Here is a 26,066-nt window from a genome sequence, read left to right as displayed (position 1 = left end):
TTGTGTTTCCTTTGTGTCTCCAAAGCCTGGCCGCTCATTCCGCTTGTCAGGGGACTTTCTGCAGGGACATGTAAAGGAACACCCTCCTCTTGCAGCCCCAGAGTCATGTCAGCAGCATTTGCCTCAAGTTGTGTTATTTCTGTTTAAATATGTGACTGCTTTTCAGAAGTTATGCACAGAGCTTAGTTATTTTAAAAATATGGGCTTAGATCACTTGTTCTAAATCTGTTCAAAATGTCTTATGTGTTACCTGTTCATTCGTGTTTCTTCTCACACTTGGGTAAGCTTATAATGCCTTGTATGTGTTAATAGAAATCCTCATCAGACATTCTTCAAACTATTAGTGAAGATGAGCCCAGAGGATCTGGAGACAGGTTTTGTTTGTCATTTGGTCACTTAGTTTCTGCTGCAATTTGTGACATGGCTGTTTTCATATTCTGCCCAATATATTCATCTGATAAAGCAAGGGTATGTAAAAGGCTACAAGAAAGCAAGGACATGTCAGCACAAATAATGGCAATGGGGAGGCGTGAGGAGATTGGTGAGAATTCAGGATAAGAGAGAAGCAAGAAAACAATGGAAGAAAAGGGAAGGAAAGGAAAGGATGAGGGTTAGGCAGTCTTCAGAGACTGATAAGATGGAAAGTGCCCCTATGATAGGACCTGTGCCAGGGGAGTACAAGAACTGGTAAGGAATCAAAGAATTAACAGGCTTAAAAAACTGGAAACTAGAACCTTGATCTTCATTCTGCTTTTGAAAAAGTTGAGCCCCATCAGTTTGAGAAAGAGAACAATTATGCATAATGTATTTATCCAAGATAAAATACATCCACTGCAACGCATAAAGGAGGTACTAGACAAGTACCTGTAAGAATTATCTGCAGCCAGATGCAAACATAAAACAAAGTCAAAATATTAATAACAAGGAATTAACTTGAGAACTTTTAATAATTCAGAAGGCTAATAAAGCAGCTTGCCATTTCTAAGAATAGTCATGAAGGTCTGTAGAAGTAAATCAAGAAAGATTTCTTCTGCAGCTACAATGTTTGGCTGACTGCCCAGGCAGCAAAATAGTTCCTACCAGGGAAAGAACTAGGAAAGAAATCCCTAGTTACAGAAATGAAATCTCATGGGACATAATTTCTACTGGTACCTCAGGAGAGCTACAGCTAAATTTTTTTGTCTTGAAGTCAAGTAACTGGGAATTTTAGGAGCTTTCTTAGATCTTTTGGTGGTCTCAGGTTTCTTGAATGCTATGGTTTGATACTACATATGTGAGGGTGATACTGAGGAGAGTTGGACAGCAAAGAAAACCCAAACTGTTTTCTGAACTTAAAAGACTTAAAAGATTTATCTTCAGTTTACATTTTATAGTGCTGATGGGGACTTGAAAACTGAGAATTCCCTGAGACAATTTATGCTACAGACCAAACACACATTTTGGTTTTATTCCATTTATCTATTTCCTCAAATGAGTTCAAAAAGTCATGTATAGTGTCTTTATTACAGTGACTGCCATGACTGCTCTCATAAGCCATCTTGTATTCTTATTCTGCTTAAAAAGCACAAACCAGGAGGATCCCTATCCTTGACAGGCCAACGTTAAGTGCAGGAAACAAAACCTGAACCAGCTTTTTAATTTGTGAAGATTGCTTTTCTGTTGACAGTCAGCCTTGACTCCTTTCTAACATACCATATAATCCATGTTTGCTTTACAGACTCTCAAAGTGTCACTGTTAGATGACTGGAACGTTTAAAGGGAGGACAGCATTTCAGTAATAACTGACTGATGTGGCTGACAGCACAGCCATGAACTGTTTCTAGGATCATCTGTCATGGTTTATGACAGAACATCAAATTGTTTACAAAACCAAATCTCCAGGTTTGAAAATCCCCATTTGAATGTCATCTGATTTCACTGTAGGCCTTACTATTAACATTTATTCACAGAATAAACAGAGATTGACTGGTAATTAACAAAGAAGGGATTGTTCCATCTGTTTTAGAATCTTTAGACCAGCCAGTAATTTTGCACAGTTAAAAACAGTAGTGATCTGATATCCACACAGATGTGTTGTCATTGGCATTACACAGCTGCTTGGTTTTGAAATTAGGGCCTCCAGTTTCAATGAAAATTTCAATAATTTCTGCAATAATATTGTTTTGTGTCCCATTTGGGAAGTTAGTTCAAGGGCAACAGCTCTAAATCATTCTATTTGCTTCTGTATACTGGATGCTAAAATAATATCCTCCAGCCTGAAACCTATTTGTAGAGTTGTAGTTCAGCAAGCTGCTGTTTATATTAATGCCAACTATGATTCTGATGTGAAGCAAATTATACTACTAAGCCGCTATGAATTTCATAGGCTGTTCTGCCAGTTGGACTCTAGAAAATGCATTGTTGCACAGCTGCTTGACCAAAGCAGGATTTGACATAATGATCTGCTATCACCTGCAAAAGCTGTGTCTAGTTATACTTTACTTTTCCATCTGTTCAGCTAGTTTTACTCATTACTTGTTTTCCTGTTGAAAAGAAGCTCATTTAAACGAGTCATGTTCCATGCCTCTCTTCTTATGGAATCTGTTTTATTCCTGCCTCCCCACAGCTTCAAATTATTCATTTTTTATGTTGCTCTATGCCTGAGCTTTCTTGCACAACTTTCCCTTCCACTGTTCCACTGTGTTTAGGAGCTGTTGAAGATAAACCATGAAAAGAAGGCATTGGGTCATTGCTCTATAAATAAATTCTACCAATTTCCTAGTAGTAATGATTCATCAGAGCCGATGCTTTCCTTCAAGGTCTTCTTAATTCCTTCTTAATTTCTTCCTTTTTAATATCCTCCAATATTTTGATAAAAATAAGCGGTGGTGGCATCCTTATTGACTTAGGTGAAGTCAAAGTGAGGTCTGTTTTGTGTTAACTGGAAGACACAGGTCAACCTGACCCAGGTTTAGATTTCCTTATTTTGACCAGTGTGCTATATTCATCAAGTATTTTAGGTAAAATTTTCTTTATTAATTAAAAGCAAACAGATCCAAAACTAGTGAGGTTTGTTTTTTGTTTCCCTTAATGGCTTTTTCAAACACTGTTACTATGTGACTTCTTCATTGAAATTCCTGTCACATCCCTGGGATATTTTTGGTTTTTTTTAGTAGTCACTGAACTTTGTTCAAGTTAGTACAGTGCTGATTTTCATATTTTCTTTCAGCTTTGTTCTTGTTTAATTGCCAAAAGTAATAGTCATCCAAATTCTAAACACAACTAACCAAAGTGCACATTTTCAGCCCTGCAGTAGTTTATTCTTTGACTAAAGTTTACCAAAGAGGGTTTTTAAAATAGCAAAGCACCACATTTCTTTGTTATTTTTAAAAGTTTTTTCGTGCTTGTCATTAACCAGAAGAATATCTGCAGCATAAATGTCCTTATACAAATAGAAAATAACAATTAATTTACATTAATTATTAAAAAGAGATTGTATAAATTTAACAATTGGGGAAAAGCGCATTAAGTAGTTTATATAATGGAAATACAGCATCTCTTTGGTTTACCTTTAAATGTTAATTTAAATAATTAACAATTTATTTTCAATAAATTTATTTTCAATACAGTAAAGTAAGACTGAAGATAGAATATTTGATACCAAATTCCCATGGTTTTGCTATAAAATTCATTATGTGTTGACTAATACCTTAGTCCAACCCAAAGTAATTTAATTCTGATTTGTGTTCATATTACTGAAAAATACAGAGGTGTTTAATGTGAGGTAATTCCTTAGAAATTTAATGAATTTCTAAGGAATTCAAAAATTGCAGTACAATTCTCCTTGTGTTTTTGCTAAATTTGCTATGATTTTTGTTAACTTCACCTCTACTTGATCAGTCCTGCCCATTATGAAGGGAAGGCAATTTGAGCTTTCCCTTGACCTGATAATTCATGTGAAAAGACCGACCTGTCAGCTGTTATGAAAAATAGGAACTCTTGTCTTCACTAAACATTTGTATTTTACTGAAGGAAATGGCACAAGGAATGGGACCTTTCACCAAGGACAGACTGTGAGTTAAAGGAACTGATTGTGCCTATCATGTTATAGCTTCAAAGGGATGGGAGTTCTGCATGAAACACGAAGCTTCCAACTATTTAAGTTCCTCCTTTTTGTAAGTGAAGGCACCTCGTAATTTTACCTAAAGCATTATTCAGATTAAGAACTTTAGTGCTGGCACAGGTCAGGCGTTCCAAGAGTCTCAAGGATCTGCGTGTCTGGATAACACAGACTTCAAATGAGATTGCTGTCCATGACTCCTCTGGGCTGCTCTCAGAAGTCAAGCGAGATAGCACAAGATAAATGCTTAAATGCCACCAAATCAAATAACAGGTTTCAGATGTTGGACACAAGAAGTGAGTTCCACATGCCTTGCAGCAGTGAAATAATTTGCAGCAGTGTAGCACGTGGGCTACTATACTGCACCCTGATGTACTAACACTGTGCAACATATACTTTAGCCAGTGATGCAGGACAGTGATAAATCAGGCTTCACCTTATCAGTAATGGGATATAACACAGCTCCTTTTGCAATGCATTCAAGGAAGAGAGTCAGGTTAAATGTCAATATGATTGTGGCAAATTTACATAGCTTTTACAGAGATAAAACACTTAACCAAATACTTGCTGCATTTTATTCTGTGACAAGGACTTACTTATATCTCACCATGCCGAAAAGGCACACAAAGATACCTAAAAATAATACAGCTCACTTGGGTCTCTGATGTTTCAGCCATGAAGTGAAAAAACAATTGTTAACAAAACTGGATAGGAGACAGGGAATAAAAGTGAAAAAGATCAAAGGGGGTTAGCTTCTTTTTTTTACCTTGGCTTCAGAACTGAAGTTTAGCAAGATGACATTTTGGAATCATCTAGGAGCTGTCAAAATTTAAACATAAGAGAAAATCAGAAAGCTTAAGCTCAGTGGTCCAAGAGGAGCGTTGGATTACCAACTCCAAGCTCACAAAGAATGACTTTGTAAGAGGAGAGTATGAGGTGATTTATCTTCTCTGGGCTTTAAGCTTTCCCCTGGACTATTAGCAAGTCTACCAGACAGTTGTTTTTTAACTTGTATTCTAGTGAACATGTGTGTATCTTTCAGGAAAAAAAACACCCAATATGTTTTAAAGCACTGGTATTCTCACACAGCCAAGCTGTGCAAAGCAACCTTCAATGACATGATCACATGCTGGTTTTTCCCGTATGATTCCTGTGGAAATCATGTAAGTTGGAATTGTCTAGTGAAGCATCATCTTGGGTCTGGTTTTGTTGCTGAAGGTGAAAGGTGTCCTATGAAGGAGTCAAGGAATTTCAGGAAGAGAAAGAATGATCTTTTCTAAGACAATTGAATCTTACCCTGTGTCTATGTGAATACAAGCCAGGCTTCACTGCTCCTTTTTTCCCCTCTATGTATTCCTTTCTCACTGGGAGCTAGTTCATTCATACCCACAGTAGTGATGAGGAACTGTGCTCATTCAAAACTGTATTACAGCTGTATTACTGTAACAACAGTAAGTTTGGAAAATCAAGTTCTTGATGGACAAAATAAGTAACCAGAATTTTGAGTTCTAGATGGGCAAAATAAATGACCACAATTTGGGTCATAATCTCTTTGTCTCCTATTTCTCCCTGGTCTGTAATTCCATCTTTTTATCAAGGACATGAATTATTCATAGAGAAGAGACAAAACACACTTCTGTGCTCAAAGTATTGAAATAGCGTGGTACCTTCACCCCCAGTTGGCTCCCCACTCTCTGGCCTGCTTCCAAAGGCAGATGGGACCATGGCCCATGAGGCAGCACTGCAGAAGGTGTAACCAGATCACAACTGCTCACTTCTTACCAGCTTGGTACCGTGCCTCCCTTGTGATTGCCTGGACCAGTGGAAAATACTGCTCAGCTGAGGCTGGAGTTTCTGCTGAGCATGAGCAAAGTGGTTTCTATTTATTTATTTTTAAAAGAAGGCTTATAATATTATCATGTTCATGAAAGTTGACAGCAAGATCAATACTTATTTTTGGTTGCTCATGCTTATAAAGTTACAATTTATGTTCAGTTTCACCTTTTAAGACCTGCAAGGGCTTTGTCTTTATTTTACTCCCCTCGTTTTCCATTTAATTTCTGACAGATATTTGGAGTTTTCATATCCTGCTGCTCTCTGCTATCACTATGGCTACCTCCTCCCAGCAAATCTGTTTTCCAAAGCTTGTTGCCACTAGAGCATTTCATGGTACATGTGAAAGTCCTTTGTTTTAAAAGTGATCAGAAATATTATTTGACTTGAACCAACACATACTAGAACACCTTTGTGCCTTTGTGGTTTTTACCTGAACCTTTTGAATCATAGAATACTGTTGACAAATTATGGGAAAAAGAATGTTTGGAAAGGGCAAACAGCTCCTGAAAAACGCTTTGAGTCTCACTGACTCAAGGGAAAAGATGGTATCCAGAACAGATAAGTTACTTTGCTGAAGTGTCATGCTTAAAAGCACTGAGTAAACTCAGCACAGGGCCTTTGGGATCCAGTACACTACAGCTACTGTAGGAGATCAAGGAACACATTTCACAGAAACAATCTTTGGGTTTTTCTGCTTTTACACTAACAAAAAGAATGAAATGCACAATAACTATTTCAGTAGCCACACAAAAGCTATTCCATCCTACAGTCGTACTCAGGGTAGTACCAATTCCCGAATACATTGTGGATTGTATCTTGATCTGTTACAAATTGATTTGGGAAACTGACTGTGGTGGAAATGTGCTTCTCAAGAACCAGAAGGCCTGCTGTGGAGCTTGCTGTGTGCTGGGGTCATACCTGGCAGGTTGATGGGATGCTCCTGGAGGTATTTCTCAGCACATGAACCAGTATTACTCGTGGGTAGCTGTATGGTCTTGCGAAGCAGAATTTGGAACCTACTGGTGTAGTAAGAGAACCAGTCTCCTACTGCGTACACAGTAAACTCAGAGCAGTGCCAGAAATGTCTACAATGGCTGTAGGAAAAAATGCTTTTGTAGTTCTTAATCTTCTACGTCAAGGATTAGTTCCCTAAGGTGAACTGTGAAGTAAGGAGACAGTAGATAGTCTGATCTTCTCAAAAGACACTGTTACACACTATTACAATTGTTAGTGCTATGTCTCTTGGTCTTACTACTGTTCTTTTAGTGAAGCATGTTATCATGTGTCATTAAAGGAATTCTAAGGAGTCCTTGCTAATTTCTAAAAGACTTTATCCTAACCTTGAGCAATTTTTAATTCTACCTTGCTCTGCCTAATTACAGATCCCTGTTTATCCTCCCCTGTGCTTCCACCTTCATGACACTTCCTTTGTATCCCACAGTTTGCACCTATATGAGAGGCAGGATCTGCCCCTTCGCAGGAATCACTCCTCTTATGCTTTGTAAGTAGAATTACAATACAGAAAACATCACCTTAGTCAGAGCAAAGTAGTCATGTACCTTGGTGTCCTTGTCAAATTACTAATTGCAAGGTTTTAATGTTTGAAATGGAGAGTTGCTTAACAGAAGAAGGTGACCTTCCTGTTAGCAATACCCGAATACTGATGAGCTTATTCACTTCCCCTCTAAGGGAGTTGTAGAAAGGGGAATAGAGGGTCGGTTAGATTTTATTATTAACAATAAATGGGAGCCAGATTATTTTGGGGTTTTTAACAACTGTATGTTGTAACTACACTGTGAATGCCATTCCAAACACCCTCTAAAATCTGCAGCAACTATTAATCTCAAATAAATACAAAACAGAGTTTGTAGATGTTTAAGTAATAGACCAGCCCTTGATAGCCACCCACATTAAAGAATTCAGTAGCCTTATATGACATCTTGTTTACACAGGCTCTCCTTATTGTATTTACCATGTAACTTGAGGAATTGTCTGCGTCAATGCTCATGTGCATGAAAGTTACTTCTTAGGGGCAACATTGCACTGTTCTTGTCTGCCCTCACTTGGAACAGTGTGATTTCTTTGAGCAGTACCTCAGCTGTAGGCACATTTCCTAAAATGGGCGAAGGGAGGGTCAGGAAGAACTCCAGTTCCTCAATCCACCCATCTCTTTTCTGGCCAGCACATCAGAGATGGAGGTGCCAGTGTCTAATTTGCCATGTTTATAGGCCAAACAGGAAATGGGAGAAACCATGACTGAGGTGTGCCTTTGATTCATTGCTTTTGGTGGTGATAACAGCACCTGCCTTACCTATTACCCAGTACTCTGAAGTCAGTCTAAACAGTATCTTAGAAATGGCTCTCATGTGCACCACATGTGCTTGGGAAAACTCATGGTGTGAGATCGCTGACTCAGGGCTTAGAGAGAGAGGGAGCGTGCTGCAGGTGAACAGATCTGCTTGACTCACTTCAGCCATAGAGAAATGACTGTATATGAAATGAAGGCTTATAATGAGCATTTTTGGATTAGGAATATTTTTAACTAAGGTCTACAATGTATTTTCTAGTGCACAGCTCTGCAGGTCAGACTGCAAGGATGGACTACAATGGCATCTTATCATTTATCATAACAATGTTAACAAACTGAAAGTCTGTGCAGATGCCTCTGAATGATGTTTAGCTTACCCTTGAGAGCTGATGTTCACAGATGATTTAAAAGTATGATTGCTTTGATTCTGAAAGTACAGCTATGAAATTCTTTAAGGATAAAAATGCTGCTTAGAGATTTATCAGCAGTATGTCTCAGGGGCTCATGTTTGCTATAGGTATTTCACTTATCACCATATGTGCCATAGGAGGCTACAGATATTAATGCAGGTATTAATATTTTTAACAGGTCTCTCTCATTTTCTTCATAGCAGCTTGTACAGGAATAAGTTTAATCTGTCCATAAAATAAAAAGGAAAACAGTGCTTTTTTGATATGATCTTTTTAGGGATAAATAAAATTGCCAATCAGAAGCTTCCTGTAATGATTAGTCACTTTCTATAATGCGTGAGAAATAAATGATAGATTTATTAGATTATTAGATTTGGTGCTCAGTTGTAGGTGTGGGAGACTGATATTCAGAGAGGCTGCCAGGACTTCTAGCAGAGTGACTAAGGAGGAGTGTTGTACAAGGTATCACCAGTTCAGCCAAGGTTTAGGTTTAACCCTTCCCGTGACATCCTTGACTCATCACAAGGAATACAGCAGTGGTTTAGTTCAGGAGCTAACGACAGGCTGCTCAAAGGCCCATAGACATCCGGGGTGGAGTGGACATCTGAGCTGTGAGACCAGTTTGTCCAAGATACACTATTAGAGCTGTGATTTCAGTGTCTGCAATCATTCATTGGCATCATCCCAACTTGCTTTTTAGCTTCAGAATTTGTGTGCTGTTTGAAAAAGAACTTTACTTGTGTAATTTGTTCTTCTAGTGGACTGAACTTAAGATGATTGCCACATACTCATGTTAGGCAAACCAGGAAATCCATATCAAGTACCACTTAATGTATTTGCATTTGAAAGAGGCAAGCGTTATGGTAATTAAATGCATGTGCAATAGCAAAATAATTCCTTGGCTTTTTGCATAAAAAGTCTCCAGATGAAGAGAAGTGTCACTTGGGGATGCAATGTTCAATACTTTTCCAGCAGCTGATCTGTGCTAGGAGAGTTGCAAATACCTGTGAGATACACTGCTTATACACAACATTAATTCCAAAATATGCAGTCATCAAATACACTGAATAGCATTCATGAGCTGCTTGCACATCCTGTGTTCTGTAGTAACTGAACTCATAGTAACAGTGTTCTTGATTTGATTCAAGCTTTTCCAGCATGTGCAGAAAGGAAGTACAAGACCCACATAAAAATAAACTTCACCGTAATAGTTTAGAGAAAGTACATGTGCTTGAATGTGTATGCACACACTGTGTAATACACAATATACTGGACTTTTGAGTCACACATCCCATGGGACAGTAGGGTTGTGACAGATCATTTTAGCTAATGTTCCTGGTGAGCTTATGGTGAGTGCATACACGGTGTATTTGAGGTCACAGGTATGATTCCTTATAGAGCAAAGCAAATCAGTTATGGGAAACTAAGGCATTCTGTACTGTTTGAAAACATCTGAAAATGCTTAACTCTGATGAATTGTATGTTTAATTGGCTTACCCTTCCTCAGCTTTATAGTTTTTTTCCAGTAAATCTGCTCTCTTCTGAAGTATTCCTACAGATATTTGAACAAAACAGCTATCATGCATTGCAAAAAATTTTAGATCGAATTCAGTTTTATAGTTTTGTCAGCTTTTCCAGTGATGAGAAAAAAGTTCTTCTGGCTCTGAGGTGGGTCTGTTTTAGCATTGGTACCCTCTCCAGTGAAAGAAGCCAGCAATTTGGGGAACACTGATAGGAATTCCTTGGCGGTTTTAGGGCAAAGTTGCTATATTTCAGCTTCAGATTCTCCAGACACACAGTTTCCTACATTTCTGCCTCCTGTTTTCCTTTGCACATGTAGTTTAATGCCTGGTCAGAAGGCCATTGACTGTTCCCTTTCCAAGGGGAGCTGCGGCGAGTGCTCAGAGACTCGTGCAAGGAGTAAACGTGGGCGAGGAACCCGCAGGAGCAGCGCTGCGACCTCCACGCCCCGCGGATGCGGCGGGTCCCGCTTCCCCCGGCCGGGCCGATCCCGCCGATGGCGGGGCCGCGGCGCCACCGCGCGGGGAGCGGGGGAACAGCGGCACCGGGCGGCGTTAAGGCTCGGCACCGCCCCGGCACCGCCCCGGGACGCCTCGCCGGGACATGGCGGCGGCTGCCCGGCCCTACTTGGGCCTGCTCCTGTGCCTGTTCCTGCTGCAGCTGCCCCCAGGGGCCGTCGCGGCCGCCCGGGCGGGGCCCGGAGGTGGACGCGGCCTCGGGGAGCCGGGGATGCTCGGGGGGAGCCGGGGGTGCGCCGGGGGGAGCCGGGGATGCTTCGGGGGGGAGCCGGGGATGCTTCGGGGGGGAGCCGGGGATGCTTCGGGGGGGAGCCGGGGATGCTTCGGGGGGGAGCCGGGGGTGCTCCGGGGGGAGCCGGGGATGCTCGGGGGGAGCCGGGGATGCTCCGGGGAAGCCGGGGGTGCAGCGGGACGGAGGGAAGCGGCAGGGCTGGGCTGCATGTATCCATGTATCCAAGAGGGCGTTTTAAGAAATACGCATGTAATTAATTTAAGGGGGAAAACAAGTATTTTTGTCTGTTCGGAGCAACATTATACGGCATGAGACTGTTTTTTACCTGCGGCTTGCAGGCTGTAGTAGGGGTAAACCCATAAAGTACCCTCTTTATTTTGCACCACCTTTCTGTAGCCAGCTGAAGAAAATGTCTGTAGCAGCTGGAGAAAACGGGAATAAGCAATGAAACGGGAAGGGAAATGAAAACCACTGTAGTTCTGTCTAGGCCAAATAAGAATTCCTACCTGTAGAAGAATTAATCCTGTTGTTTACATTTCCTTACAAAGATACTGATTCTATGATATTCAATATTCTTGCCCATCTAATTAATTTTTTTTTCTTATATGCACTTAAGGGTTAAACCCACCATAAAGTAGTCTCTGCTTACTGCAGCTCAAGTTAATTTATTCTTAATTGTGTTTCTTCATAGATGGCATGAATATCCTGTTTATTGTTGTGGATGATCTTCGTCCTGTTTTGGGCTGTTATGGAGATAAGCTTGTTAAATCTCCCAACATTGATCAACTTGCTTCTCGAAGTATTGTGTTCAGCAATGCATATGCCCAGGTGAGATAAATGACTTAAGCATGTTTTCTCTATGCAAAATAATTACTGGTTTTGTCACAGTTGGTGTTAGGCAGACCAGTGGAAAAAGCAAGTATTTAATAACTTTAAGTATGTACAGTAGGAAATAAATGGTTAGCCTGAACTGTGATATGTGAACCTATCTTTACTAAGGTGAGAAAAATGAAAACAGGGCATTTAGATTATGGTACTTATGTAGCCCTTGGAGAAGTGTAATGCCACTCAAGCATTTTCACTGTTAGCAGTCAAGTGTTGCTTAAAAATGCTGTTTTACTAAATTGGAATTATTTTTTTCTATTGCTTATAAAAAGAGTATATTTTACATTTTAATCTTTTCTTTTGAGGAAATTGATTGAATAGGCTGCTGTGGAGGGGCAGTTTGTGTGGTTAGCATGACTTAGGTAGAGGACTCAAAATCTCACTAATTGCTCTTCACTTGGATGCTCTGCATAGGATGCCTACAGTCCCGTTTCTCTCTGCTGAGAAATTAGAAGTTTGAGTCTAATTCTGGCTGGGGAATAGGACTTCAAAGCAATAACTCTTGGTTCTTGTCAGTCTGAAGCAGAATTGGTGAGGCCTTTGGACCATAACCCAGACCTTTTGTGTTTGTCCTTTCATTATTCTTAAGGCAGTCCAGATCAACTAGACTTTGGGTTTTTATCAGCACAGTCCACCTGCCACTGCTGCTTAATTCTGGGTGATGTGAGCAACCAGATTTCAAAAGCACTGCCTTTATGGAACTTGACTTTTTTTTTTCTTTCTCTTTTGTGCTACTAGCTCCATAACCAAAGTTTTTAGTGCTTAGGAATTGGCTATTTGATATGATGAAAAATTATAGATAGTTAGGTGTCTACCTTGGTAAAAGTTTGCAATGGGGAATTGATATGGTTAATAAGGATGCTCTTCATTCCAGCCTGAAGTGGATTGAAATATTCTCCCTGCAGTTCCGGAGCCTTCTCAGATGTTCTGCCCAGCCAGGCCTCAGTCAGTTTGTACCTGTGTTTTGCTTTCTGTTCCAAACTGATTCTCTCTTTGGCTGGCTCTCTCCCCAGCAAGCCCTGTGTGCTCCCAGCAGGGTGTCCTTTCTCACAGGCCGCAGACCTGACACCACCCGGCTGTACGATTTCTACTCCTACTGGAGGGTACACGCAGGAAACTATTCCACAATGCCCCAGTATTTCAAGGAAAATGGCTACGTGACCCTGTCTGTGGGGAAAGTTTTTCATCCTGGTATGGTTTGAATTGTCATTTGCTTTACATACAAATGCTTAACGTGTGCAGCCCCATGAACAGACTTATATGACTATCAATGTGTTGTTCCTGTCTATATTGAGAACCTAAATCTCAACCACGAGCCACATTTTACAATGATTGGAGGTTGATTTTAAATCTTAAGGCATTAGAGATGACTGTATTAGATGACTCTTACCTAGTGAATATTTTCACATCTTGTCTAGGAATTGTGGAAATAAATGCCTACATTCTAAAAATACATCTGGAAGTGAGGTATTTGCTGAACATGAAATTACTGAACACCCTCATTGGCTTAGTTCTGCCTGCATGTTCTTCATGTTGTGGTTGTGAGTGTGGATCAGGACATATAGAATGTATGATAATGCTACAAGTTCAGTAGGAAATTAGTTCACTAGTTAAAAAGCAGTAACACTACTGAGTTGAAAAATACTGTAATACTGACCCTCTTTTTGGTAGTTTTTTATCCTAGAACTAAACTTGTGTGGATATATGAACTTTCAGTTGATAGTAAAGCTAATCAAGGATGTGCATGAAGACTGTGATTAATCCTGGGGTTTTGGGGAGGGTTTTTTGTTACTGTTCCCAGAAGTAATTTCCCTGAGGAATTACTCCCATTTAGTAAGGCTCTTCAACAGGCTTGAATCTTACTCACCAGTAAAAAGTGTATTCTGGGGAAAAATGTCTGTCTTAAACTTTTTTACTTTTATTTCTTGGTTTTCTTTTTCTCTGTTGTCAAAGATTATTTGAAATGTTTCTTCATTTGCATATTAAAAAAAAAACCCAACAGCTGAACACAGGTTAAACTTGTGTTTGAGCTTTTCCTGGTTCAGTGAACTATTAGAGAATTTCTAATATCTTCTTCCTTTTCAGGGGTTTCATCCAATCACAGTGATGACTATCCATACAGTTGGTCCATTCCACCCTTTCATCCTTCAACTGAAAAGTATGAAAATCATAAGGTAAGGACGATCTGTGGGACTCTCACAGGAGAGTTTTCAGGATATAACCATCCTGCAGATGTTTTAAGTATTTCTAAATTAGTACTTGGAAACTTAAGTTACTGAGATATAAGCAAGAATGGTCTTAATTTGTGTATATGTCATTAATTCCTTTATCTGGAAAGTGCAGTTGTCAAGTTGCACACTGGTCTGGCTTTGCTTAGTAAGTGACAAAACATTGTCAATAGTCTTAGTGAACTTAATGCAATAAAGAGCCCAGGACTGAGTGAGTGGTGATCATAATGAAAGTAATCTTTAAATAATCTGAAACTTTATAATCTGATTCAGTTTTCTAGAATGTTTCTTACTTTTAAGTGTAACCAAAACAATGTTTATGCAAACATTGCATTAGCATCATGTGTTGGAGTCTGTGCACGGCCCAGCAGGAGCTGCAGCCATGAGGGCACAGGGAGCCTCAGCAGTGCTTTGGTCTTGTGTTTATTGCAGGAAAGGACTGGTTTTAACAACGACAATATTTGCATCCATGACATAAAGAAAAGTATGTTCATTTAGCAGCTCTCCCAAACACCCTGCTGAGGCCACCTTTCCCTGACAACTGTTTAGTCCAGTTTATCTCTCTTCACTGATTACACATCAACCACTGCTGGCATTTGCTCAGAAACTAAGTCACTAGCTTCCAGGCAGCTTTCTGTGAACTCTTGGGATCAGGAGTTTAAATGCATGTGTATGGCATAACTGAATACTGCTGCATTGCCAATAAGTCAGAGATTCTATTCGTCGTAGAAGCTGTGGGTTTTTCCCCTCTATGACCATGTTTAATCTTCTACCCAGCTTTAGAGAGGGTTTCTGCTTTTCCATAGACATGAATGTTGGATTCTTTTGTTGGTGGAAGGATTGAGAAACAAATCGGTTTAAAAGTTATGGAACAGAGGATTTCGTCTTTGCTTTTATGGAAGTTACTTAACTAATTTTTTTTTTTTTAAATAAAGACTTGCAGGGGAAAAGATGGAAAACTTTATGCAAACTTGGTGTGCCCAGTGGATGTGTCAGAAATGCCCAAGGGTACTCTTCCTGATATTGAGAGCACTGAAGAGGCCATACGTTTACTGAACGTTATGAAAGCCAACAAGCAAAAATTCTTCCTGGCTGTTGGTTACCACAAGCCACATATCCCACTGAGGTACCCCCAGGTGAGGAGATGGGAACCTGCAGGAAAGGGAACTTGGACAATCGTTGCTTTCGCTTTGCAGAGCTGTTTCCACAAATGCTTTGTTGCTGTTGTTTCTGGGAAGCGAGCTGAAAACCAGCCTTGATTTGGTGTAACTTCAGGAGTCATCTGTGGTGCTTTTCAGAATGTTTAATGAGAATGAATTGTGACTCCTCAGCCAAAAGCCAGGCTTCTACCAGCATAATAGTGACTGCTACTCCATGGAGATGGGGCTCAGCTTGATGGAGTATGACATAATGAGACCTTACAAGATCTTGTATTCCATTCCCTGTTTGAGTTGGTGGCAAAATTCCTACTGATTTCAGTGAAAGTGCTGTTGGACCTTTTATTGCAGTGTTATTTTGAGATACAGGAGGCTGGGTTTGGGTACTTACTAACTCAGTATTTTTCAGGAATTGGTTGGAGATGACTAGTATTGCTACATTTTACACTGTGAGGGAAGGGGAATGAAGCCCTGTAAATTGTAACATTTAAGGGTCATGCAAGGGGAAATGATTGCTGTTTTACAACACAGAGTTTACAGTAAATCTGAGGTGAGGACAGTCTTTATATGTGTTTTGTATTGTAAAGGAATTTCTCAAGTTGTACCCGTTGGAAAATATCCCATTAGCCCCAGATCCCTGGGTGCCTGAGAAACTACCTTCTGTGGCCTACAACCCCTGGACAGATATCAGACAGAGGGATGATGTGGAAGCATTAAATGTTAGTTTCCCTTATGGACCACTTCCAGAGGAATTCCAGGTAAGCTGTCAACACAATGCACTGAAGTCAAACTGCCTCCACTTGTTCAAGTGCAAGGGAGGAGTTGGCTGTTCTTGGATGTTCCCAGTTATTCAGCAGTTGTCAATTTGCAAATATGAATTCCCTACCTTGCATATTGTCACCTCTATAGACAAACCTTCTCTGTCACTGCAGTTTGGTTGGCATACGAGGGAATGTATGTAGCAGGTTTACCAGTGTTGTGTTTGTGCTCATTATCTGAGTCTGTTTGTTTATCTGTTTCAAGCAAGCACAAAGGGTATCTTTTGCAAGCTTTTCCTTGGCTTTCCAGTGCTTATGCCAAAAACAAGGTGCACTGGCTGGATCAAGGGAATGGATTGGTTTACAGTGTTTTGCTTGAAAGCACTTCAGGGAGATAGAATTTTCAGACTGCCCCCTCCCCATTTACCTTTTCTGGGACATTAATCAGGCTACAGACACTCAAAAAATAAAGCTTTAAAAGTAAAATCCCTTAGTTCTTTTACACAGCCACCCAGTGGTTCTCCTGTGTTTGTGTCTGGGGAAAAACTAACTTTTTTTCCCCTCTCTCCTGTTTTCTTGACTTGCAGCGGCAGATCCGTCAGAGTTACTATGCAGCAGTTTCTTACCTGGATGTGCAGGTTGGCCTGCTCCTGAATGCTTTGGATAATGTAGGACTCTCAAATAACACAATGGTAGTTTTTACTGCTGACCATGGTAAACATTTAAATCTCTCACCAGCTCACTTAATACCTTCATTGTGCAACTAAAGGCTGGCACATTAATCCGGTGTGTTTCTGTGACGTACAGCAGAGCTGCCATACCTTGTATCTCTGGTTGGTCTCTCTCTGATTGAAGGGACTGGCTCTGGCTTCTGTGGCTGCACAGTTCTGTCCCCACAGACACCTCCTTAATCAGGTTGAAGGTTTGCTGGTGAGGGATGAGGCTGCCTGCCAGGACTGGGGCTGAGCTTGCTGTATTCCCAACCCCTCCCCAAGGAGTGACTCTTGCTGGGAACAGTTCTGTGAAAGAAGAGCGACCATTCCTCCCCCCTTACCATTTGTAGAGAGCTATCTTGTGCAGTGGGTGCACCACAAGCTTTCTTATTAATGGCTCAAGTGTGTTTTCTTGCACTTGTCATTGCTGCTTGCAGAGCATCTAAACTGATAGTGATATGGTCCCCCCTCATAACTGAGGTCTTGTACACTCTGGATCCTGGTGGTAAAAAAATTAATTTGATCTGTGGGACAAATACATAAAGCATTTAATGGTCGTTTCAGTACTCTAATATTCTTTAAAATAACTCTCTCATGATCCCATTAATGGGGGAATGGCTTAGCTGACTTAAACCACTTAGGATGTGACTTAACTACATTGATTTGTAGTCACAAATTTAGTTAATTTGGGTTGATTTTTTGTATAAACAAGCCCTTGTGAGTTGTAGAGCAATGGGGTTAATATTTTTGGTAGTAAAGTGACTCTAGAAGTTCCTACTGACTTGCCACTTGACTTGGACTTTCCATTTTAAACTGAATTCTTCTTTCCCTTGTGTGGATAACTGTGAATAATTGGTGTTTCCAGTGCCATGGCTGGCAAAGTGATTCAAAATATCGTGTGTTAACACAGCTGTCATAGAGTTCCTTTGTCTTCCCCCAAGTGAAGTTGGCAGTAAATCTGCCTAGAAGGAAGTCATGTTGGCATCTCTTTCAAGAGGAAGAGGAGAGCTAAAAAGTTTTATCTCTATTGCTTCCTCAGGAATAACATCCTGATATGGCAGTCTGGCATGGATAGCAGCCTTGGCTCCAAGGGATGTTCAGTTACAGTGTTAACAGGAGTATTGGAGAGCTGGCAGCTGCCCAAAACTTAAATGAGTGCTTTGTGGCATTGATCTGGAGACTCTTGCAGGAGCTGTGACACATTCCAGTTCCTCTTTTCTGCTGTTGTAATGCTAATTGCCTAATTCTAATCTAGAGTAGGGGAAATAAGGAAAGGTGTAATTATTTCCTTAAAAAAGAGTATCAAGTTGCAAGACTGAGGTGGCTGTTGAAATAGCTTTTGCATTAGTGAAAAATCTTATATCTAGGTACAGATCATTTACCTTTTTATATAACTTTTATAAACAGACTAGTGGCCCCAACAGCCAGAGTCAATTTACAACGAAAAAGAAATGACTACTAAATTACAGCCCAGTATCTGCTCTGAATTGTGTTCTTTGTCACCTAGGATGGTCCCTGGGAGAACATGGCGAATGGGCAAAATACAGCAATTTTGATGTTGCTACCCGTGTGCCACTGATGTTTTATGTACCAGGAATGACAACTTCCTCTGTCAGTCAAGGAATGAGGGTCTTCCCCTACCTCGACCCTTTTAGCCATATTGTAGGCTCAGTACCTCAAGGTAAATTTCCAGTGTTTATGTTTTGTTTGCAGTGGATATATACAAAGCAGAGGGGGTGATGTAATGATAGTTTGCCTACAGGCACCTTGTGAATTTGCTTTGTCTTTTTGAAGAGTTCTTTTACAAAGTGATGGATATTCTTGTCTCTAAGGCTGCACATTTGAGAAACATAAGTGGAAAAATTTTCTTGTTTAAAGTACATCATAAATGCATAGACTGGCATCTTCAGAGCTAACTGCCACCCCTTAATTGCCTTGATTTTGGTACCCCACAAATCCAGTACAAAGTACTTTTGATGAAACACCAGCTGAATTATCAGAGTAAGTTTCCTAGAGCGTTCTACCGATGCCGTCAAACCATCACGTTCTGTAACTTGTATTTTGATATTTTTTTTCTTCTAGGGCAAAGCAAAAAAGTGGTGGAGCTGGTGTCTCTGTTTCCAACACTTGCTGAACTCGCTGGCCTGCAGGTTCCTCCCGTGTGCCCTGAGACGTCGTTCCACGTTGCCCTGTGCACGGAGGGGACAAGCATCGTCCGCTACTTTAATGCCTCTGAGGAGAAGGTGCAGGAAGGGAAGGAGGGCTGTGGTGACACTGCCAGGTGTTTTAATGAAGAGCCTGTTGCTCTCAGCCAGTATCCCCGGCCTGCAGACACTCCCCAGTGGAACTCTGACAAGCCGAAGCTGAAAGACATCAGGATCATGGGCTATTCCATGCGCACCATTGACTACAGGTACACGGTGTGGGTTCAGTTTAATCCTGACAACTTCAGCGCTGACTTTGAGGATGTCCATGCAGGAGAGTTGTACATGATGGAGACTGACCCAAACCAGGATTACAACATCTATAACACCACCTCACACAGTTGGTTTTTCAAAAGGATTCTTGGCTTTCTGAAGCCCTAGGGTTCGGGAACTTCTCTGTGCCTGTTCTTGCAGCTGAATTAATGCTTCCCTCTTTTGTGTAAAACCTTTCTGTTGTACAGAAAACACTTGGATTGAATTAAAATCCTGTCTGTATCAAAACACTAGCTATTGCCTTTTTCTTGTTACAGCCCTTACTGCACTGAAGGTAGTCAGAGGGAATTTCTGCAATTATGTTTTCAAACACAAGCTCACGACACTTTTGAAAAGGCCACACAGAGTATGCAGGCCCATACTATGAAACATCTCTGTGATCTTCTGTAGCAAGCGAAGAATTAAATTTCATTATCTGTGCTGAAACTGTTGATATGAAAGGTGGAAAACCAGAAACTTCTGTGTTTGAAAGGCTATGCAGAGAATGAGTGCCTCTACATAGGTCCTGTCCTGTTTACTTAGGAGGCTTGGGGCTGGAGTGGTCGAGGAGACATTTGGTGGTGGTGAAGGGCTGGGGTGTCTGCTGTCATCAGCCTTTCCTCTGTCTAGAGCTAAAAGAGAAACTTCATGTGTTTCATTCAAAATTTAATTATTTTAAATAAAAGCTTTAATTTGGAAATTCATACTTCTTGTCATAGAGCAGGAGAATCTGAACTTTTGATTAATGTGTGTGAAATGAGTGCTTTCATCACTGAAACACTAAATAAGACTGGGGGCTTAAGATAACACCAATATGCTCTTCTGGATATTTTCCTGAGGATTGGTCTAATTGGTCTCCACAGGTGAAAGGAGGTGGAAACCTTTAGCTCCTGTAGCTTTCTGGTTGTTGAACTGCTCAGTGCACTTGAGGGTTGTTATATCCAGTGACAGAAACCTGGATGTTTGCATTCTTCAGTGCTAACTGGGGCTTGGCAGTCTCTGTTTTCGACTAGGATAGCTAAAAGCTTCCCATTTAGTTTTAAGTTTTTAGTGTGGCATTTATCAACACAGAATGTGGAGCATTAGTTGTCCCAAGCTGTGCTGTAAGTAATTTCCAGATGGACAAATGCATTAAGGTAAATATGTTTGGGAGCTTGTATCTGAGAAAAATGGGTTTGCTGAGTATTTTATTTGAGTGCTGTCTGTACCACGTGCTCACAGCCACAAGGTACACAGTGCTTTAGTGTGAGGGCAGTAATTTGTGTTGTGTTCTATCAGCCTGCTGGATTTCTGCAGTTCTGTCTTGGTAATTGAGGGTCTCAGAATTTGGGCCTTAGCAAATAACAGCTTGTTCAGATGGTGTTAACTCCTGCTACCTTCCTTAATGAACTGCTCCAGTTCCTACAAAAAGCCAGCCATTACTTGTCTTCCTCAGATAAACTGCCTTTAATATCCTAGAGAAGCCACAGACATAACTTTATTTCATTAAAATCCACGTGACAGTCTTATTCCTAATTAATGTGGAGATACCCACCATGAATCTGTTTCTCTCTTAGAAGACAGCGATTATTTAGTGCCTTTAAACTCAATTAGAAGAATATATTTCTTATGAACTTGTCATTTGTTTTACTCAGCCCAAGATCCCGTGTGTTCTGCAGCATTATTATTCTAGGTGAAAACATATTTTCCCCTCTTTTATGCATGTATACTTAGATCTTCAGCTGGTGTGAAGTGCTTCAATTGCAGGTAGCAGATTCAATGTAGCTCTACCAATTTCACACTGGCTGAAGGTATGTTTTACTGAGAGCAGTGCCAGACAGAGTTTTGGAGTCTGCAGCTAGGGCTAATTATAGCTCTGACACACTTCCCTTCAAAGGAAAATTAAATATTGGGAAAGTTATTTTGGGGCATGTATCGAAGCGTTAAGGATTATTCTAAATCTCTGGTGTGCTGGGTCAGTAATACAGTGTACATTTAAAATTGATCTGGCAAATGGGTATTATCTGAGATTTGGCTACGTGAGCTTTGTGTTTTGTTCTGCTAAGACACCTGTAAAATAACCAAACAAACCACACTTTTTGGGGGGATGTACAATTATAGCATGTAGATAAATTATTTAGGAATTTATTTGCATGAAAAAATTCCTGTGCATACCATGCCCTAAGCCTCCCATCACTTCAGGCAATTTAATTTTTCAAGTGGAGATAAAAGTTCTGGTGGTAGGTGATGAGTATTTTTTTCCTCAAGTCATTCTCTTTATATTGAATGGGAAAAGCTGCCCTTGACCTTTCTTAATCAAAATCCAGTAATCTTTTGGGGAGACATGAAACAGAATTGTCTCTGACAACCAGTGAATCAAGATGTATCCGTGGGCTGAGGGCAAGGACGTTCTTGAGTAATTGCAGAAGTCCCTGGGCAGGACTCTGCAGTCCACCTGGAGAGCTGGGCCCTCCTGCCTGCTGCTGAGTTGGGACCTAGTGTTTTGGGGGAAGAGTGAGGCACAGAGGTGAAAAAAACCTGCTCTTACAAGTGCCAGGTGATAGTTTGTTATTGAATAGGTAAAAACATAAATCCAGCAGAAACAAAGGGAGAAGGCCCGTTTTTTTCAAAGGAACCAAAATGCTGCTTTTGCTGGAGAGCCCGAGCCGTGGGTCTTACTGGGCTGAGCAGCCTCCACTGAAGAACAAAAGAGCTTTACAGGACCAATAAAAGTAAAGTGCTCTTGTGAGCCTGCTCTCTCTAGAGGGAAGAGGATGCAAGCCAAGCATCAGGAAATAAATGAGATGCCAGTGTTGACCCTATTTCTCAGGATGGCACCAGAACAGCTGGAAGAACAGCATGATGCTGCCTCAGCAGGAATTGTTACCTGTGTACATGTATGGAGAGACTCCACTGGGGACCCTGGAGTAGCCGCCGTAAGCACTTGGCACAAAGTGGAGTCAATAAACAGGCCTTTGTTAATAAGCTAATGCACAGGAGTGATTAAGCAATGGAATTAAGATTTTGGTCCCTAAACAGCTGTACATCAGTCAATCATAACTCTTGATGTTGTTTCAAGTGTATAGATGTACAACACCTGAAATCAAAGTTTTTGAAGCAAAGTAAAAAATTCACTGTTTACCAAGTAGAAGCAATAGGAACTTAAAAAGATTGAGGTGGCTGTGTATTTGGGTGTTCTTTGTAACACTAAGTGAATGTTTACAGCATGCTGTTTGCAAAGAAAAGATTTGGGTTTAATTTCAGGCATGCTGTGCACACTGGAAGATGTGCAAATGCTGTAGCTACACACTGTGCTGTGCAACAGATTGGAATCCACCCTTTGGCCTGTGCTTGCTGGGGGAAATGGGGTATGTTTTGCATTAATGTGAGAGTTGCAAATGTGTTTCTGTGGTGAAGCAGGCAAAGGCAGCTGAGTGCCCCAGCTATTGGTCAGATGTTACCTAATTAATCACCGCTGCATGTTAATTACGTATTAGTGACTTGCTGCTGTGTTGTATTGGTCAAGTGGAGTCCCCTGCTGGAACGAGTGTTCCACAGCATGAAAGATGGGATATGGATGTGATGGTTCAATATCAGGGATGTTTCTTAATTCCTGGTGCTAGTGTGTATTTTCTGTGATAAGCAGCAATATCACCAGTAGCAAAAGGGCCATAAAGTCATGGTCAGCACCCAGGATTGCAGGGCAATGTGCACAGTTTATGTTTCAAACTATATTTGGGAAGTGCCTGGTAGTTGCAGCTGAGATCCTTTGTTGAATGCGTAATTCTTTTTATTTTTTTCCTCCAGTGGTTACTTAGCATTCAAATGTGAAACGCTACATAAAGAATGAAATTGCCCTCTTGGTAACTAGGTTTTCTGGTGCTTTACAGTTTTCTAGGCTATAGAACTTCTTGCTTTTCACATCAGAAACTCCCAGCCAAGTTAGGATGACTCTGTGTCAGAACTTTTTATGTCTCTTTGTTTGACTTCCTAGCTAATGAAAATTATCTTCAGATCTGCATGGGTGGACCTCGACTCCAATGTTCTTCTCTACCTAAATGTACAGGTCTCCTTTTAAAGTCTGTGGGAGTTCTGCTTATGAAAGAAGAGAGACTACCAATGTCAAGATCCACCATATGAAGCAGCAAAAAGAGCTTTTTGCCCTCTGTCTTTAACACTTGGCTCGGTACTGAGTAGCAGAAGAACATTTCTATCCAGCAGTGTGTGAAGGCCCCAACTATAATGGAGCTTTGACTAAGCAAGAGGAAATGGCAAAGTTTGAGATATTTCTGTAGGTGCAGTTGGACATGGAGTGGGGATAATAGACTGAAGCAGCAGAGAGGAAAGGAACAGTAAGATGTAATGAACAGTGAAATCAGATGTAAAGTCGTGATCTGAAAGATTAGGATCCAGCAAGAAAATAGAACAGAAATCTAAAGAGAGCAAGACTGGAAAGGCAAATATTTTGTATCTCTGGTTTTAGGCTCTGCATGCATCTAGGGGCATTCAGATCTTCATTCAGAATTTTCTGCTCTATTTTTTTCCTGTGTTTAGGTATAAAATCCATAACCTTTGCCCATGTTGCAATTGTATAAGTTCTTTGAATTTATCTCAGAAGCACTTCTGAAAATCTACCTCAGTATGTTTGGGGTTTTGTCCCATGTATACTCAATCTGGCATTATCCATGTATTCAAAACCCTTGCTCTTTTCTTTTGGTCCCAGTGCTGTAGGAGAATCAAAATCTGTAATTTCTAGTATGTTTTACACCTGTGCCGAAGGTTCCATGTTTCCTGTGTAACTGAAGAGCAGTTACCTGTGGGTTACATACCCCTAATGGTTTGACTTGCTCTGTGGCCAACCTGCACTAAATGTCTGGCAGACCTTGGGGCTGGATTCCACTGAGGCTGCTCAGTGAGGTGGGGACAAGTGGCATCAGTCTGGCTGTGCTTCAGTGCTGTGTTGGGCTGCAAGTCTCCTGAAAAAAAGTCTTGATTGTGCATCTTTTGTAGACATTGTAAGAGCTGGCTGAGTATCATCTGACTGCAGCCTTTTTTTTTATTTATTTCTGTCGGGAAAGTATTTATTTGATTAAATCAAACTGTCTTATGTAGAGATATTGCTTTGGTGACAGTTATATTGAAAAGTTTTGCTTTGATAAGATACGGGACCTTCGCTTCAATTTTATTTCAATTTTTCATTTATATTGCATAATTTTGACATAATATAAAAGGGTATTATAACAAATGAGAATGCAATTACTTTGTGAAAATAATAAAGTCAAAACCAAAATGTTGATCTCAGAAGGAGAGTGTTCACCTCTGTGAAAATGAAGCAGCTCACTTCATGTGTCAATTCGAGTTTTTGAACCAGAATTTTTTGTAATTTTTGTCTTGTGGGAAGACTTTGAAATGTTAGCAACAAGAAAGTGATGATAAATCCCAGTTCCTGCAGCTCCTTATGGTATTGAAATGCCAATTCTAACCTGGCTTCACAAATAATTATTCACATTAGCAGAGTGTTGAGGGCTGGATTTGAGTTTAGACTGTTTGTGTTTGCAGTGCTCTGGAAAGAGTGGACCAGGAGTTGGACTGGATGGTCCTTGTGGATCCCTTCCAACTCAGGATTCTAATTCTTGTCTGAAAAATGGAGCAGCAGCTTTTTCTTCCAATTCCCATCTCACCCCCACCATCAAGCTTTGTTGCTCTCAGGCTCACCCCACGCTGCTGTCAGATACTTCTCCTTCTCCTGCTTCCAGGAAAGCCAGGCTATACAGCCCCTGCACAGCCAAAGAAATGCTTCCCCTGGCCAGAGAGCTGCAGTGAATTTTAAGCAGGGCTTTTTCTTTTTTTCCCCCCTCAACAAATTGCCTAATAAGAGGGCAAATATTAATCACATGTCTGGAAAAAGTTTGTTTTGATCTCTGTGCCTGCTATTCCAGCTTTAAAGAACAGAGCCTTTTCTGAAACATTTTCCTGGTAACAGAATTAGGATATAATTCCTAGAAGACAAATCTTGGCAGGTATGAAGTATATAATACCTATCCTTGACTGAACCTGCAGCCTAGCCTAATACTTCCCACATTTTCTTGGTTTCAAAGTGAGTTTGATCTTGTGCTGAAGGAAATTATTCTCTTTACTTGAGGCCTCTCAAATATTTCACAGTAAGAAGGATGTGATCCATTATTTCAGGAGCCCTCATTATGTGCAGCTGTGGGATACTCATCTTTTTCCCTTATCTTCTCTGCTGGAAAACTTGGATACCTTGTTTTACTAAACAAAATCAAGATCAGGGACGTTAAAAATAGATTGACTTATTGAACTTGATAGTATAATAATTTTCTTGTTGCCAGCTCTAGCTTTTCTTCACTGAAATAAGATTAGCAGAGATTAAAGCTATTTATTTTGGAGGTATTCTGGACAAGAAAACTGTGATGGGTTTGCTTTAAAAGGGTTTTCATATTTTAAGAATTTGCAAACCTGCTTTTCTTTTGAGGGTTATTTGTTTCTGTAACTGCTACTCTTGCCTGCAATTACTCTTTTCCAGGAATGTGCTTGGTGGAAACATCTCGAGTATCCTCCGTATTTGTTTTATGTTGCTCTATTAAACCAATGACATTCTTTACAATATAAAGACATGCAAATGAGATGCAAATTTTTCACCACCTTTTAAAGGTATGGTTTGTCTAAGAATTCTTCAAATATTCACTTTCTGAAAGAAATAAACACTAACATTCATTTACCTTTATCAAATCCAGTGAGGCCCTGACCTAGTAAAGCACTAACCCATGCACTTAAATACCTTCCTAGTCAGTAAAACACTTAAGTGTGTTGGCTCAGTGTGTGTTTAAAAAGCTCTGCTGAACCAGACCCAGGAGTCTGTGGCACAACCATCCCAGGGCCACCAAAGGAACCAGTGGGCTGAAGAGACCTGCCTGGGTGAGAACTGAGAATTAGTAGGATTTAATT

The 26,066-nt window shown here is 40.5% G+C and overlaps 1 protein-coding gene across 1 annotated transcript; it reads left to right on the top strand.

Annotated features, from left to right (window-relative positions):
* The first annotated feature begins 10,727 nt into the window (after positions 1–10,727).
* Positions 10,728–19,370, top strand: IDS (iduronate 2-sulfatase). The gene is made up of 9 exons (XM_051787369.1): positions 10,728–10,877; positions 11,616–11,752; positions 12,823–13,000; positions 13,895–13,983; positions 14,973–15,173; positions 15,782–15,952; positions 16,540–16,666; positions 18,173–18,346; positions 18,748–19,370. The coding sequence occupies exons 1-9, from the start codon at positions 10,778–10,780 to the stop codon at positions 19,248–19,250; spliced, it is 1,680 nt and encodes a 559-aa protein (XP_051643329.1). The 5' UTR covers positions 10,728–10,777; the 3' UTR covers positions 19,251–19,370.
* Positions 19,371–26,066: the final 6,696 nt, after the last annotated feature.

The sequence above is a fragment of the Manacus candei genome, unplaced genomic scaffold, assembly GCF_025592945.1.
Source record: "Manacus candei isolate 608988 ecotype Guabito, Panama unplaced genomic scaffold, ASM2559294v1 h1tg000003l, whole genome shotgun sequence".
Lineage (NCBI taxonomy): Eukaryota > Metazoa > Chordata > Aves > Passeriformes > Pipridae > Manacus > Manacus candei.
The sequence above is the reverse complement of the archived record's forward strand: the minus strand, read 5'-3'. Positions and strand labels throughout refer to the sequence as shown.